The sequence below is a fragment of the Sus scrofa genome, chromosome 13 (genome assembly GCF_000003025.6).
Source record: "Sus scrofa isolate TJ Tabasco breed Duroc chromosome 13, Sscrofa11.1, whole genome shotgun sequence".
Lineage (NCBI taxonomy): Eukaryota > Metazoa > Chordata > Mammalia > Artiodactyla > Suidae > Sus > Sus scrofa.
Genome location: NC_010455.5, coordinates 22141202 through 22159026, shown reverse-complemented (window position 1 = coordinate 22159026; position 17825 = coordinate 22141202). Strand labels below are relative to the sequence as shown.

The window sequence follows — 17825 nt, the reverse complement described above, 5'->3', positions numbered from 1 at the left end:
TACACAAAATATAATAGCATTTTATGTTTTTAAAGTAAGTGGGTAAGTTATCCTAACTGGGACTCCCATCTCTCAAACCCGTTTTGAAAACAGTGAAGTTATACTTGCAGCCAGAACCAAGGAGAGACCACTATTTCTGGGAGCCAAGCTAGGGAATTATTAGAACTCTGAGCTGTTTTCTTTCCTAAAACGAAGTTTAGAATGTAATACAGGATTGCTCCTGGCCCTATACCGGCCAAGTCTTTACTGGCTGCATGGATAAGTACAGAAATGTTCTAATTTCATCATCAGCTGCTTAATAAATTAAACTAATTCTTACTGTTAAAAAAACTCTCAATCCCAATGGAGTCAGTGTTCATTCTAATACCAGAAGTTATCCTTATTGGGCAATCAAACAACTTGCAGTTTTGGAGTTCCACTTGTGGCTCAGTGGTTTAAGAACCCAACTAGTATACATGAGTATGTGGGTTCAATCCCTGACCTTCCTCAGTGGGTTAAGGATGCTGCGTTGCCACAAGCTGCAGTGTAGTTTGTAGATGCAGCTCAGATCTGGCGTTGCTGGGGCTGTGGCCAGTAGCTGCAGCTTTGATTCGACCCCTAGCTGGGAACTTCTATATGCTGCAGGTGTGGCCCTAAGTTTTAATTTGCTAAATTAAAAACTTAAGCTAAATTAGAGAAAAAGACTATTTTGCCAAATTGAAATTATATACAAGGTTCAAAACTGTATGAATTCAGTCAGTTGAAAAATAAAGAACTATTTTCTTTCAAATGTTTAATATGGAAAAAAAAGGGTACTCTCCAAAATAAGATGCAATTGTTTGTTAGAAGAGACTCCACCTACCTACTCAATGTTGTTCAATTATGGATTTACATACAGTGCATTTTTCTTTCCTAAAAATATGTGTCACATCTCAAAATAGTCTTGGCCTTGTACCAACAGTAGAACAGAGATTCTTAGCAATGCATACCTCTTTTAGTTAATGAACAAAAATTACCTAGGGAGAAAACTTAAAGAATTTAGACCAAATGAAGGTATTCTTCACTACATTAATGAAAACAGTGTTATTTTGCTGCTGTTAAAAAGCTACCAAAAAAACACACCAGCCATTAGATTTCAGCAATTTACTCTCTGATTTTTTTAGAGCAAGGTTAGCAACAGGGTACTGAAGATGCTTTGAGAGATGGTAAGTGACAAGCAACGTGAAATTTGCTTCTAGAATTACCAAATTACTTTGCTTCCCTAAGGGAATGCAGAAAGCGGTGGAAGGACTCACCACACTGTCAGTCTGTGTTTTAGGCTGCTTGGAGGAATCCAAAGCAAATATAGTATACTCAGAGAGAAAAGCAGGCTCTGCTATCATCCCGGCTAGTAGCTGTCTCATTCAGTGTAGTAAGAAGAGGTATAAAAATAAAACAAATGATGAAAACCAAATCATAAGGGCATGCTGCAAAGTGTTCTTACCACACCTCATGCACAACAATATAATGGCCTTGAGCTATCACCATGGCCACCATCATCACTCCACCCACAGAAATAGTGAGTTGCTGAGAAAAGTTAGGAAGGGTGATTACCTGCTTTGGACCTCAGTGCTCAACTTTAAAGAACTTGCTTAGGGGAATACAAATGACATATGTAACAGGCACCAGAGCACACAGCATGTCTGGCAATTCAGTCTAAGAGTCTATACCAATAAGAACAATACATGGTAAAGAACACAAAGCCTTAGTATAACATAAATACTGAGCCACTCATTTTCATACATTCAAAACAGCAGCATGGAACTTTATGAGGATAAACCATTTAAAACTTTAAATAATCATTTATTTGTACTTACACACAATACGAATAGAAGAAACTTTTGAAACTGAAATTTATAGTAAGTTGTTTCTGTTATTTAATTTTATGGCCACAGTTGCAGCATATGGAAGTTCCTGGGCCAGGAACTGAATCTGAGCCATAGCTGCAACCTACACCACAGCTGAGGCAATTCTAGATCCTTAACCCACTGTGCAGGCTGGGGATTAACCCTGCACTCCACAGCAACCCAAGCCACTGGAGTTGGATTCTTAACCCACTGCAACACAGCAGGAACTGCTTGTGAATTTTAAGGATAAATTCTATTTTGCTATATAGTCTCTAAGTTATTTTGACATATATTCTCTTCTACACTTCAATTTTCTTTCACAAATAGTTCACTACACACTGAAATACTATCATGAATTAAAGCGAACTTTTTTTTTTTGGCTGCACCTGTAGCATGTGGAAGTTCCTGGGCCAGGGATCAAACCCATGCCACGGCAGCAACCCGAGTGACAACACCAAATGTTCAACCTGCTGTACCACAAATGAACTCCTAAAATAAACTTTCTGATGGTGGAGGTTACACCAACATACTCACGTAATAAAACTACATAAAACTAAATACACAAGTTCATACGCATGTGCATGTAAAACAGGTAAGCCCTGAGGATGTCACAGAGTTTACTTATGTCAAAACTGTAGTTATACTGGAGTTCCCGTCGTGGCGCATGGGAAACGAATCCGACTAGGAACCATGAGGTGGTGGGTTCGATCCCTGGCCTCAATCAGTGGGTTAAGGATCCAGTGTTGCCGTGAGCTGTGGTGTAGGTCGCAGACGCAGCCCAGATATGGCATTGCTGTGGCTCTGGTGTAGGCTGGCAGCAACAGCTCCAATTAGACCCCTAGCCTGGGAACCTCCATATGCCACTGGTGTGGCCCTAAAAAAAAAAAAAAAAAAGGCAAAAGACAAAAAATTTTTAAAAATTAAAAAAAAAAAACTATAGCTATGTAAGATGTTAATTTGGGGAGAAACTGAGTAAAGGGTACACACAGTTTCCCTAAAAAGAAATTTTGTAACCTCCCATGAATCTGATTATTTCAAAATAAAAACTTGTAAGAGCAAATGTTTTGAAATATTAACTTATCAGTTCATGTATGATACTATACATTACAAATATATAATGCAAAACTATATCTGAAAATAAATGTCTAAAAAAGCTTAAGAACTTATACTTTTTATCTCAGTAGTCTAGAGTTATGGATTCTGACTACAGCCTTTACTAACTCTTCATCCAGTCTTCCATTAGAGGCTATCTTAGAGATAGGACAAACATTTTTAAGTCTTTTTTTATGTTAATAACTGGTACTCTTTGGGTAAGGATTCAAGAACTGACCTTACACTAAACCCCAAAATTTAGTTTCAGTAGTGTACTTAAATACAATAGATGCCTATTTGGCTCTAGGCTGTCATTCTATCCAAGTTTCCACTCTTGTCAAAATCTTACTCTCCCAGTAACTCATCCTTTGAGGGGATGGATGCTATCTTAAGTTAAATGTCATATAAATTCCTCTTCTTAAGCTTCCAAGTTAATTTCTGAAATGCGGTCACTGTTATAGCACACAAGAAAATAATTTAAAACATCATAGTTAAGAGTAGATTTGAAATTTTAAGAGAAAAACAGAAAAGCTGATATGCAGTATAGAAAATCATGTTAACCAAGCAAAAAAACAACTGCTACCAAATCATTTATACTCCATCCTCTAGTCCAAGTAAAAGCAAAGTATAACAAAATAAGTTTGCATTGACAGCTATTTCAAAGCCCTGGGGAGCATCCCCCGACTTATGGACCTTGTCATTTGCTTCTTATGCCTGTGAAAGTCTCCCAAGATTCAGTTTCCAAATATCCTTGGTAAGCCTGTCTCAAATCTTTCAAACTTTGTTCAAATTCTAATCCAAATCTAATAAGAATTTAATGCACCTCTTCTATGTGGTCCCTCAATGATGCCATCAGCTGAACACTGACTAAAGTTTTATTTAGCTAAACATTCGTGAAGGTTACCTAAAACTCCTATTATCAGATGTGTGTTGAAAGCTTTCATTCTTTCTTCCATGTCTCTTACTCAGATATATAATTATCTATCTATCTCTCTGTGTTTCTGGTGGAATTACTCAGCATTCTTTCAGAATTCTTTAACTTTCCCTCAAAGTGTAACCTGTTTGAGTCTTTTATTCTGATTTACCTTTTTATACCTTTTTTTTTTTTCATTTCTAGGATTCCTAATTGGTTATTTTTCATATCTAGCTAGTCTATTTTTGTTTTGGCCTGTTTTTCCCAAATTTTCTGTTCTTTTTAGAAAATCATTACTTCATTTTTTTTTCAAAGTCTTGCTGCCCATTCTGCCCTTTTAATCATTTCAGTTTCACCTAGACTAAATTGAAACGCCAATTTCTGTTTTTACTGGCTGTCTTCTTAGCATTTAATTTAGCGTTTTCATTTATAGGCTCATTTTGAGGAAGGCATTATCTTTCTCCTTCCGTCTGTGTTCATCACTCCCTATCAAGTCAGTCTGACTCCCTGGGCCCCAGTTTGGAATTCCTGCCCTATGACAATACAAGAGTTATCATCGACTCATCGTTAAGCCAGTGTGAGGTATAGTTCAGTTCCTGGTCATGAAGCTTCCCTGGAGATAGCAGCTCCTCAGAAAGTTGCCACAGAGAGCTCTAGGCAGCAATTAGGAATAGCTTTTCACAATCTTCTTTCACCGCTGCTGGAAGCCCCACTTTATCCCCTGACTTGTAGCACTGAATCAAATTCTGGCAGCACAGAACCCTGCCAGTCCTCAAATAGAATTCAAAGAAAAAAATTAAGTCCTAACAACAGCAGTAAGGCATCTGCTAGCTAGTATCTGCTGTATGTAATAATTAATATGTGTCCTATATATTAATGTATCTCCTATCAGGAGAAGGACTCTAAAAAGTTTACTAACTATTAATATTTCTGCCTTAAAGAGAACAGGTCCTGTTTCTATCTTCCCAAACACTGTTACATATAACCGTCAGTAGCAACACTCACTTTTTTGAGTCAATTATTTCATTCCATTCTTATTTGAAGTAAGTATACCTTAAGAAATGCATAATACACTCACAGCAGACCATACAAGAATAAAATTGTCTACCCAACAGCAGGTGAGGAAATATGCAGTACAGACTGGTTAAATCATTTTGATCAACTCCAATGCCACAAATTAAGGCCTTTTTTTTGTCTATATGGATATTTCTACTATATATAAAATATAAGACATACAAAGTTTTTAAACAAACCAAAAGAGACAGCAAAAAAGACAAGGTGTCTAACTTTTCCTAGCACTAATTACCACTGAAAAGACCAAGGGTATATAACGATGGTAAAAACAAAAACAAAAACAAAAAAAAGCTTATCAGACCAGAATAACATGAAAGCAGCAACAAAGAATCAAGGAATTTCTGCTAGGTCCCAAGGCATCTGAGACTCGAGAAAAATAGGTCATCCAAGATGAGCTTGCTGCTCCAATTCTGAGAGTGCTCAGCAACACTCACCAAGAAAGTGGAATCAAAAATTTGTTAATCTTTCATTTAACAGAGAAAAATAAAACAGCAAAGACTCATATTACTAACATCAGGAATGAGGGAAAATTACTACTGCCTTTACAGAAATAAAAAGGATTATAAGGCAATACTCTGAACATCTGTATGCTGACAAATTGTACAACCTTAATAACACACACAAATTCCCAGAAAGATATAAATTACCAAAACTGATTCAGGAAGAAACAAACTATCAATGAAACTATTAAAAGTGATTAGATTAGTAATCAAAAATCTCAGAAAAGCCTATGATCGAACAGTTTCCTTGATAAATTATACCAAACATTTAAAGAATTAATATTAATCTTCAAAATTTTCCAAAACAATATGAGGGAACACTTCCCAGTGAATTTTATGAGGCAAATATCTTCCAGAAGCCAAAACCAGACATCAAACACAAAAAACTGCAGACCAACGTCTCCTTTGAATATAGTCATACCTCAAAAAAAAAAAAAACCTCAAAAAAAAACCTAGCAAATCAAATTCAGCAATATAAAATTATACATCATGAACAAGTGGAATTTATCCTACACAGTGTTGGTTTAACATCTAAAACATCACATCAAAAGAGTTAAGGACAAAGTCACATGTCAATCTAAAAATGCAAAGAAAGCATCTGACAAAATTCAATTTTGCTTCATGGTAAGAACATTCTACAAATGAGTAAAGGAAGGGTACGCCTCAACATGATAAAGAGAATCTATTAAACACTCAAAGTTAGCATCATTCTTAATGACAAAAAGACTGAATGCCTTCTTCCTAAGATTAGGAATGAGAGACAAGTCTGCTATCACCACTTCCATTCAACTGGAGGTTCTAGCCAGGGAAATTAGCTAAGAAAATGTAATAAAAGGCATTAAAAGAAGATGTAAAACTACCTCTATCTGCAGATGACATGATCTTGTATAAAGAAAATACTGAGTAATCCACTATGAGAATTAATAAATGACTTCAGCAAGGTGACAGGGATAACAAGATCAATTTACAAAAATCCAATTTTACGTCTATAGAGTAACAATGAGAAACCTGAAAATGAAATTAAGAAAACAATTCAATTTACAGTAGCATCAAAATAATAAAATATTTTGGAGTAAGTTTAGTAAAAGCACTACAAAACTTAAATTCTGAAAACTATAAAATTTTGTTGAAAGAAACTAAAGAAGACCTAAGTAAAAGGAGGAAAGAGGGAAAAAGAAAGAGGAGCAGGAGGAGGGGAGGATAGAAAGTTCCCAAATTAATCAAATCTGATAAAGATGGCACAAAAAGAAAAGTATAAACCCCTCTCCTTATAAATAAAGTCAGAAGAAATACAGATAACGATCAGAATGCAACAGGATATTAATAATGCACTGATTGCAGAGCTGATTTAAGGAATGAAAGATTGACTTAACATCAGGAAACCTAATAACATAATTCATGTCCTATCATTAGATCAAAAGAAAAAAAATCTGAGAATTGAATAGATACCAAAGCAATTTAACAGCAGTACCTTTTACTTTGATTAACTCATAGAGGGTAGGTAGGTTATAATCTAATGCCTAACAAAGTAAAAGCATATTCAGCTTTGAAAGTCGGTCCATTTACGGCTAAGATTAATTCCAAACTTAGGAAGAAACCTTTCTCACCCATTATTTTGAAGATACTTCTTAGTAATTCCTAAAGAACAACAACTTTAGAGCCCTGAAATAAAGAATAAATTTCAAAAAAGTGTTTAAGAATTGCCAAAAGCTGGAGTTCCCATTGTGGCACAGTGGTTAACGAATCTGACTGGGAACCATGAGGTTGCAGGTTCGATCCCTGCCCCTGCTCAGTGGGTTAACGATCCAGCATTGCCATGAGCTGTGGTGTGGGTCCCAGACACGGCTTGGATCCCGAGTTGCTGTGGCTCTGGTGTAGGCCAGTGGCTACAGCTTCGATTCGACCCCTAGCCTGGGAACCTCCATATGCCAAGGGAGTGGCCCAAGAAATGGCAAAAAGACAAAAAAAAAAAAAAAAAAAAAAAAGAATTGTCAAAAGCTGAGAGTATCAAGAATCCCTGTTAGGGATCATCGCATGGAATAGTAAAAACTAACTTGCAAATACAAAGATAACTACCAAGGTAAGAGGCAGCATTCTGTTTCTGAAAAACATCTCAGATTAAGAAAATAGAAAAGGAACATCTTTCTTGAAGTTAGGGAAAGCCTTCCAGTCCAAAGCAGCCCAGTGCTTCGTTATTTCTTTCCCTATAATGTCATTCATAATATAAAATGTAGTGTCTGACCATTCGAGAGCAGGTGAGAAGAGAAAAAGTCATTTCTTTTCTTCATAAAAAAGATCTTCTGCATGTGATACACTAATTATGAGCATTTTCATACTTGTGAATTCACTTGCCCTCCCAAGAACCCTATGAGAGTGGATGTTCATTTTACCATAATGGGAAGTTGAGAAAGTAGGAATTCCTGCTGTGGCACAATGGGATCAGTGGCGTCTCTGTGGCGCTGTAATCCAGGTTCGATCCCAGCATCATGGGTTAAGGATCCAGCACTGCATTGCCAAAGCTGTAACATGATTCTCAGATCTGATCCCTTGCCCCAGGAACTCCATATGCCTCAGGACTGCCAACAAAGAAAAAAGGAAAAAGAAAAAAAAAAAAAGGAGGAAAGCTGAGAAAGTGGAGACTCTGAGAAGTTAAAGGACATTGCCTAAAGCCACACAGGAGGTAAGGGATATAATCCTGTGATCCTTCTACTACTCTAGGTTGACTCTCTGCATGTACAGAAGCAAAAAAGCATATAGTATATATGAACAGACATCTACAACAGAATCCAGCAATTAACCAGAACTGTTTATTTCTATGCATCAATCATTTTTTAGCCAAAAAACCATATATATGATTTCTGGAGTTTAATATAAAAATATTAAGAGGAGGAGTTCCCTTCATGGCTTAGCTGTTAACGAACCCGACTAAGATCCATGAGGATATGGGTTCAACCCCTGGCCTCGCTCAGTGGGTTAAGGATCCGGCATTGCCATGAGCTATGGTGTAGGTCGCAGATGAGGTTCGGATCTCGCGTTGCTGTGGCTATGGCATAGGCCGGCAGCTATAGCTGTAATTCAACCCCTAGCCTGGGAACTTCTATGCCATGGGTGTGGCCCTAAAAAGCAGATAATAATAATAATAATAACAGGAACTTCCATTGTGGCTCAGTGGGTTAAGGGCCCAACTAGTTTCTGTGAGGACACAGGTTCAATCCCTGGCCTTGCTCAGTGGGTTAAAGATCTGGCATTGCCACAAGTTGTGGTGTAGGCTGGCAAGGGTAGCTTTGATTCAACCCCAGCCTACGAACTTCATATGCCACAGGTGTGGCTGTAATTAATAAATAAATAAATAAAACAAGAAAATTTTGAACAGATGAGTCTCTAGGATAAGAATGGACACGCCTACACTGGCCCCTAATCTCTGAGGAAGTGTCTCCAGAAGATAGCAAACTAGAGAGCCAGGGTAGGAGGGGAAGTGAAAATACGGTTCCTTTGAACCATATGGTTCAGCAGGCAAAGACAGAGAGAGGACATCCCCAGGGCCCTAATCTACATAACAGTCCATCTATTTCCCTACCCTCGTGCAGCCCTTCCCATCTTCCATGGCTGCCCCAATGACAACTTAGCAAGCGCCTACTATGGGCAGGGCACCACGGGAGGAGAGGTCTGTGCTGTATTACTGGTAAGGAAGGCATTACTATTCCCATTTTACACAGAGAAAACCTGAGTCACTGAAAAGTTAATCTTCAAAGATCCTTCAGCCAGCAAATTCTGAAGACTCCACAATTCATGCTCTTCTCTTTAGTCTCTCTGGTCTACTACCCCAGGTCTTACTCCAAAAGAAATAAACATATGTTCATTCTCTTAGAAAAATCACTAGATTCAGCTATAAAAAGGAATCAAGTAGGGAGTTCCCGTTGTGACTCAGCGGGTTAAGCCATGAGGAAGAAGGTTAAATCCCTGGCCTTCCTCAGTGGGTTAAGGATAAGGCACAGGTCACAGATACGGCTCGGATCTGGCTGGCAGCTGCAGCTCTGATTCAACCCTAGCCTGGGAACTTCCAGATGCTTCAGATGTGGCCCTAAAAAGCCAAAAAAAAAAGAGGTAGTGACACATGCCGCAATATAAGTGAACCTTGAAAACATTATATTAAGTGAAAGAGGTCAGATGCAAAAAATCATATATTGTATGATTCCATTTATGTGAAATATCTAGAATAGGTAAATCCATATAGCAGGTAAGCAAATTAGTAGTTATCCAGGATTGGGGGAAAGGGAACATGGGAAGTGATACAATCCCATTCAAAATGTATAGGTTTTTGTTTTTTGATTTTGGGTTTTTTTTTTTGGTCTTTTTAAGGCTGCACCCGCAGCATATGGAGGTTCCCAGGCTAGGGGCTTAATCAGAGCTGCAGCCGCTGGTCTATACCACAGCCACAGCAACACCAGATCCAAACCATGTCTGAGATCTACACCACAGCTCACCAAAATGCTGGATCCTTAACCCACTGATTGAGGCCAGGGATCGAACCTGAATCCTCATGGATACTAGTCAGATTTGCTTCCACTGAGCCATGATGGGAACTCCAGGTTTGTTTTTTTGCTGTCAGTGTTGTACTTTATTTCCTTTTGAGCTTGTTTTTAAGACTCGAAAATCTGATTCTAAAATTTACATGGAATTTATACAGAAAGGAATAAGAATAACCAGGACATTCAAGAACAACTAGGTGAGTGCTATGGACTGAATGTCTGCTTGCCACCCAAACTCGTATGTTAAAGCCCTTAACCCCAATGATATTTGATGATGCTATTTGGAGGAAGAGTCTTAGGGAGGTATGCAGAACTCAATGAGATAGAGAGGTAGAGAACTCATGATGGGGTTAGTAACCTTATAAAAAGACAAGAGAGCTGCCTCTCCAATCCTCTCACTCCTCCCTCTCTTCTGAGCTGCATGCACCTAAGTAAGGCCATGCTAGCAAAACAGTAAGAAGACAGCTGTGTGCAAACCAGGAAGAGGGCCCTCACCAGATACTGAATCTGTTGCCAACTTGATCTTGGACTGCTGAGCCTCCAGAACTACTGCTTAAGCCACCCGAACTAGGGAATTCTGGGTTTAAAACTAAGACAGGGAAGAGCTGCTCTACTGGGGGTAAGATTTAATATAAAATTATAGTTATAAAGACAGTGTGGTATAAGATCAAAGACAAAGCAGAAAAGAGAGCCCAGAAACAAATCCAACCAAACAGGGACACTCAATTTCTGAAAAACAGGTAGCCAAGTAGAGCAGTATGGAAAGAAAGGAACAACTGGATAACCATGAGGGGAGGGGGTGTGGTGAAATGATCTCTACCTCACACTATACTGAAAAAAAATCATTTCCAAACAGAGTATAAATCCAAATGCAAAAAATAAAACAGGATAAGAGAAGAAAATATTCTCAGAGTAAGAAAAAAATACTTTAATAAGAAACAAAAAAATACTAGCCATAAATTAAATACTGATAAATTGAAGTTCATTAAAACTAAGAACTTTTGCTCATCAAAGAACACCATTTAGAGAGTAAAAGGCAAGTGGCAAAGTGGAACTAGATATCTGCAAGGCATATATCCAATAAAAAAACTCCTATCCACACAATATAAAAAGAATTCCTACAAGACAATAAAGGACAAACCAATACAAAAATGATCAAGAGACTCAAGTAAGTACTTCACAAAAGCAGTTATCAATACACAATACACTGATGAAAACCACTCCATCTTAAAAGTCATTAGAGAAACACAAATTAAAACTACAGTAACAGGAGTTCCCGTCGTGGCGCAGTGGTTAACGAATCCGACTAGGAACCATGAGGTTGCGGGTTCGGTCCCTGCCCTTGCTCAGTGGGTTAACGATCTGGCGTTGCCGTGAGCTGTGGTGTAGGTGCGTTGCTGTGGCTCTGGCGTAGGCCGGTGGCTACAGCTCCGATTCAACCCCTAGCCTGGGAACCTCCATATGCCACGGGAGCAGCCCAAGAAATAGCAACAACAACAACAACAACAACAAAAAAAAAAACCTACAGTAACAGAACATTACACACCCATCGGAATGGCTGAAATTAAAGATTAGCAAGGAAACAGAGCAACAACAGCTTTCATAAACTCCTAATAGGAAGGTAAAGTTCTACAACTATTCTCAGAAACAATGAGAATTATCTTCTAAAGAGTTAAAATTATGTATACCCTTTAACCCAGTGATTCTACTCCTATGCATATAGCAAAAGAAACATAGGTACATGTGCAGCAAAAGAAATGTACAGTAATGTTCACAGCGGCATAATTTATAACAGCCAAAAACTGGGGACAAATCCAAATGTTTAACTGTAATTACTTATAACAGAAATCATATGTAAGTGACACTATTAGGGGAAAAAAAAGGGGGGGGAAGCAAACTCATCAGAGTCAGGATGATGGTACTCTTGTGGAGAGGGAGGCGGTACTACACAGCTGGCAGCGTTCCTTTTCTTGATCTGGGGGGTGGTTACATGGGGGTTCACTTTGTAATAACTCAATGATTTGTGAATTTGTTTTACCCCCTTTTCTGTATTTGCATGACTCCTATAATCGTTGACAGAAACAAAAAAAAAGTTGAAAAAAATCTGAGTTATGATGCTAACTGCAGGTCACACGGAATTTGTAGTTACTTAACAGTTTCCAATCTCCAGACTGAAAATATAAGACTTTTCCCCACATAATGCTATGTTGAACAAATTGTTATCAAATCAAATTGTTAAACATCTCAAACATTAAAGGCAAAGTATATTAGGCTCTCAAATTAAAATGCTCAAAGAAAACACACTTTACAAAAGCAAAACTATTAACTGCAAAAAAAAAAAAAACCCCAATAATTATGTTACTAAAAAACCAATACCTAGGAATTAAATGATTAGCCTGTCAAAATAATTTCCCATTTTGCTATCAAGAGCAGCCCTACATTTAAATTAATAGGCCATTAATAAGAGCTTTATTGAAGAAATTCCAAACTGACCTCTCGATTGGGTGTACCTTCATCAAGTTGCTCTGTAAATGAAGAAGTCCTGCTTCTGGCTCTTGTTGGTGTTGAAGAATTGGAGGAAGCCTAGGTTAAAAAAATTATTGCACATATTAGAAATTGATTAGTGCACTATGTACTAGGTAGTCCTTCTCACAGTTCATGTCCACGGAACCCAGTGAAAGGAAGGTAAAGAGCAAATACATGAAAAACAGAAAAAGATACTTAAAACACAATCAACTAGTAAACCTAGGCTATCTGCCAACCAACTAGAACTATGATCTTAGCTAAATTAACTTTTTGAGAGCTACATGTCCTCGTAAATAAAATAAGGTTGTTATGGTAACATAAGATATTAGGGGAAATTAAAACCAGGTGAAGGGTATATGAAATTCTCTGCACTATCTTTGCAATTTCCCTATAAATCAAAAACATTCCAGGAGTTCCCACTGTGGTGCAATGGGATTGGCAGCATCTCTGCAGTGCGAGGACATAGGTTCAATCCCCAGCCTGGCACAGGTGGGTTAAAGGATCTGGCATTGCCACAGCTGTGGCATAGATTGCAAAAGCAACCTGGATCTGATCCCTGGCCCAGGAACTCCCTATGCCGAGGGGTGGCCAAAAAAGAAATATTCCAGAAGTTCCCATCGTAGTGCAATGGATTAAGAATCCAACTGTACTTTTTTTTTTTTTTTGGTCTTTTGTCGGCTGCACTTGCGGCATACGGAGGTTCCCAGGCTAGGGGTCTTAATTGGAGATACGGAGATACAGCTGCCGGCCTACGCCACAGTAACGCCAGATCTGAGCCCCATCTGTGACTTACACCACAGCTCATGGCAATGCCGGATCCCCAACCCACTGAGCGAGGCCAGGGAATGAATCTGCAACCTCATGGTTCCCAGTCAGATTCATTTACACTGTACCACGATGGAAATTTTCAAAGGTATTATACTTTTGTATCCCTTTCTAATATTCAGAAATGCGACTGATTTCTGAATGTTAATCTTAAATTCTGCTATTTTGCTGAATTTGTTGATGAGTTCAGGTAGTTTTGGGGTTGAGTCCCTGGGGTTTTCTATATATAGTATCATGTCATCTACATACAGTGACAGTTTTCCCTCTACTCTTCCTATCTGGATGCCTTTTATTTCTTTTGTTTGTCTGATTGCTGTGGCTGGGACTTCCAATACTATGCTGAACAACAGTGGTGAGAGTGGGCATCCTTGTCTTGTTCCAGATTTGAGTGGGAGGGCTTTCAGCTTTTCTCCATTGAGGGTTATATTTGCTGTGGGTTTGTCATAAATGGCTTTGGTTATGTTAAGATATGTTCCCTCTGTATCCACTTTGGTAAGAGTTTTGATCATGAATGGATGTTGGACTTTGTCAAATGCTTATTCTGCATCTACTGAGATGATCATGTGGTTTTTGACTTTTCTTTTGTTAATGCGGTGTACGACGTTGACTGATTTGCGTATATTGAACCATCCTTATGAACCTGAGATGAACCCCACCTGGTTGTGGTATATGATCCTTTTGATATGTTGTTTGATTCGGTTGGCTAAAATTTTGTTGAGAATTTTCACATCTATATAGATCAAAAATATTGCCCTATACTTTTTTTTTTCCTCATTTCCTCTCTTTAACTTTTTTTTTTTATTTTACTTTTTCCCTCTGTACAGCATGGGGGTCAAGTTATTCTTACATGTATACATTTTTTCCCCACCCTTTGTTCTGTTGCAGTATGAGTATCTAGACATAGTTCTCAATGCTACTCAGCAGGATCTCCTTGTAAATCTATTCTAAATTGTACCTGATAACCCCAAGCTCCCAATCCCTCCCACTCCCTCCCCCTCCCATCAGGCAGCCACAAGTCTCTTCTCCAAGTTCATGATTTTCTTTTCTGTGGAGATGTTCATTTGTGCTGGATATTAGATTCCAGTTATAAGTGATATCATATGGTATTTGTCTTTGTCTTTCTGGCTCATTTCACTCAGTATGAGAGTCTCTAGTTCCATCCATGTTGCTGCAAATGGCATTATGTCATTCTTTTTTATGGCTGAGTAGGATTCCATTGTGTATATATATATACCACCTCTTCCGAATCCAATCACCTGTCGATGGACATTTAGGTTGTTTCCATGTCCTGGCTATTGTGAATAGGGCTGCAATGAACATGCGGGTGCATGTGTCTCTTTTAAGTAGAGTTTTGTCCGGATAGATGCCCAAGAGTGGGATTGCGGGGTCATATGGAAGTTCTATGTATAGATTTCTAAGGTATCTCCAAACTGTTCTCCATAGTGGCTGTACACAGTTTACATTCCCAACAACAGTGCAGGAGGGTTCCCTTTTCTCCACAACCCCTCCAGCACTTGTTATTTGTGGACTTATTAATGACGGCCATTCTGACTGGTGGAGGTGGTATCTCATGGTAGTTTTGATTTGCATTTCTCTTATAATCAGCGATGTTGAGCATTTTTTCATGTGTTTGCTGGCCATCTGTATATCTTCCTTGGAGAACCGTCTATTCAGGTCTTTTGCCCATTTTTCCACTGGTCGATTGGCTTTTTTGCTGTTGAGTTGTATAAGTTGCTTATACATTCTAGAGACTAAGCCCTTGTTGGTTGCATCGTTTGAAACTATTTTCTCCCATTCTGTAAGTTGTCTTTATGTTTTCTTTTGGGTTTCCTTTGCTGTGCAGAAGCTTTTCAGTTTGATTAGGTTCCATGGGTTTATTTTTGCTCTTATTTCTGTTGCTTTGGGAGACTGACCTGAGAAAATATTCATGATGTTGACGTCAGAGAGTGTTTTGCCTATGTTCTCTTCTAGGAGTTTGATGGTGTCCTGTCGTATATTTAAGTCTTTCAGCCATTTTGAGTTTATTTGTGTGCATGGTGTGAGAGTGTGTTCTAATTTCATTGCTTTGCATGCAGCTGTCCAGGTTTCCCAGCAATGCTTGCTGAATAGACTTTCTTTTTCCCATTTGATGTTCTTGCCTCCCTTGTCAAAGATTAATTGACCATAGGTGTCAGGGTTTATTTCCGAGTTCTCTATTCTGTTCCATTGGTCTGTCTGTTTTGATACCAGTACCACACTGTTTTGATGACTGTGGCTTTGTAGTATTTCTTGAAGTCTGGGAGAGTTATGCCCCTGCTTGGTTTTTGTTTCTCAGGATTGCTTTGGCGATTCTGGGTCTTTTGTGGTCCCATGTAAATTTTTGGATTGTTTGTTCTAGTTCTGTGAAAAATGTCATGGGTAATTTGATAGGGATTGCACTGAATCTGTAGATTGCTTTGGGTAATCTATGGCCATTTTTACAATATTGATTTTTCCAATCCAGGAACATGGAATATCTTTCCATTTCTTTACATCTCCTTTGATTTCTTTGATTAAAGTTTTATAGTTCTCGGCATATAGGTCCTTTACCTCCTTGGTCAGGTGTATTCCAAGGTATTTGATTTTGTGAGGTACAATTTTAAAAGGTATCGTATTTTTGTATTCCTTTTCTAATATTTCATTGCTGGTATACAGAAATGCAACTGACTTCTGAATGTTAATCTTATAGCCTGCTACTTTGCTGAATTTATTAATCAGTTCAAGTAGTTTTGGGGTTGAGTCCTTAGGGTTTTCTATGTATAGTATCATGTCATCTGCATACAGTGACAGTTTGATCTCTTCTCTTCCTATATGGATGCCTTTTATTTCTTTTGTTTGTCTAATTGCTGTGGCTAGGACTTCCAAAACGATGTTGAAGAGCAGTGGTGAGAGTGGGCATCCCTGTCTTGTTCCAGATTTGAGTGAGAAGGCTTTCAGTTTTCCCCCATTGAGTATTATATTTGCTGTGGATTTATCATAAATAGCTTTGATTATCTTCAGGAATGTTCCCTCTACACCCACCTTGGTGAGGGTCTTGATCATGAATGGATGTTGGACTTTGTCAAATGCTTTTTCTGCATCTACTGAGATGATCATATGATTTTTGACTTTTCTTTTGTTAATGTGGTGTATGACGTTGATTGATTTGAGTATGTTGAACCATCCGTGTGAAACTGGGATGAACCCTACCTGGTCATGGTGTATAATTTTTTTGATATGTTGTTGGATTCGGTTGGCTAAGATTTTGTTGAGAATTTTTGCATCTATATTCATCATAGATATTGGGCGATAGTTTTCTTTTTTGGTGCTATCTTTATCTGGTTTTGGAATTAGGGTGATGGTGGCATCATAGAATGTCTTTGGGAGTATTCCTTCTTCTTCAACCTTTTGAAAGAGTTTAAGGAGGATGGGCACCAGTTCCTCTTTATATGTTTGATAAAATTCACCTGTGAAGCCATCTGGTCCTGGAATTTTATTTGTAGGGAGTGTTTTTATGACTTCTTCAATTTCATTTCTAGTGATTGGTCTGCTCAGTTGGTCTGTTTCTTCTTGATTCAGTTTTGGCAGGCTGTAAGTCTCTAGAAAATTGTCCATTTCTTCCAGATTGTCAAATTTGTTGGCATATAGTTGTTCATAGTATTCTCTTATGGGTTTTCGTATTTCTGCAGTATCCATTGTGATTTCTCCTTTTTCATTTATAATTTTGGTTATTTGGGTTCTTTCCTCTTTTTAGTGAGTCTGGCCAGGGGTTTGTCAATTTTGTTTACCTTTTCAAAGAACCAGCTCTTAGTTTTATTAATTTTCTCTATTGTTTTTTGAATCTCTATTTTATTGATTTCTTCTTTGATCTTTATAATTTCCTTCCTTCTGCTGACTTTAGGTCTTTTCTGTTCTTCTTTTTCTAATTCGTTTAGGTGGAGGGTTAAGCTGTCAATTTGGGATCTTCTTTTTTGAGAAAGGCCTGTATCGCTATAAATTTCCCTCTGAGCACTGCTTTCACAGCATCCCATAGATTTTGAGAGGTTGTATCTTCATTATCATTTGTTTCAAGGTAGTTTTTAATTTCCTTCTTGATTTCCTCATTGACCCATTGGCTTTTTAGTAGCATGTTGTTTGGTCTCCATGTAGTAAGTTTTTTCTCTTTCCTTTTCCCATGGTTGATTTCTAATTTCAGGGCATTGTGGTCAGAGAAGATACTTGAGATAATTTCTATGCTCCTAAATTTGTTGAGGTTAGCTTTGTGTCCCAATATGTGGTCGATTCTTGAGAATGTTCCATGTGCATTTGAGAAGAATGTGTATTCTGATTTTTCTGGATGTAGTGTCCTGAAGATACCAATTAAGTCTGACTTTTCTATTGTTTCCTTTAGGATCTCTGTTGCTTTATTGGTTTTCTGCCTAGAGGATCTGTCCACTGGTGTGAGTGGGATATTAAAGTCTCCTACTATGATTGTATTCCCATCAGTTTCTCCCTTTATGTCTGT

General features: G+C 38.1%; 1 protein-coding gene across 1 annotated transcript in view; it reads right to left on the bottom strand.

Annotated features, from left to right (window-relative positions):
• The window catches only part of GOLGA4 (golgin A4), a 125335-nt gene that overhangs the window by 91439 nt on the left and 16071 nt on the right, over positions 1-17825 (bottom strand). Inside the window, 2 exon segments of the mRNA XM_005652395.3 lie at positions 1275-1373; positions 12467-12556. Coding sequence (XP_005652452.2) covers positions 1275-1373; positions 12467-12556 — 189 coding nt within the window.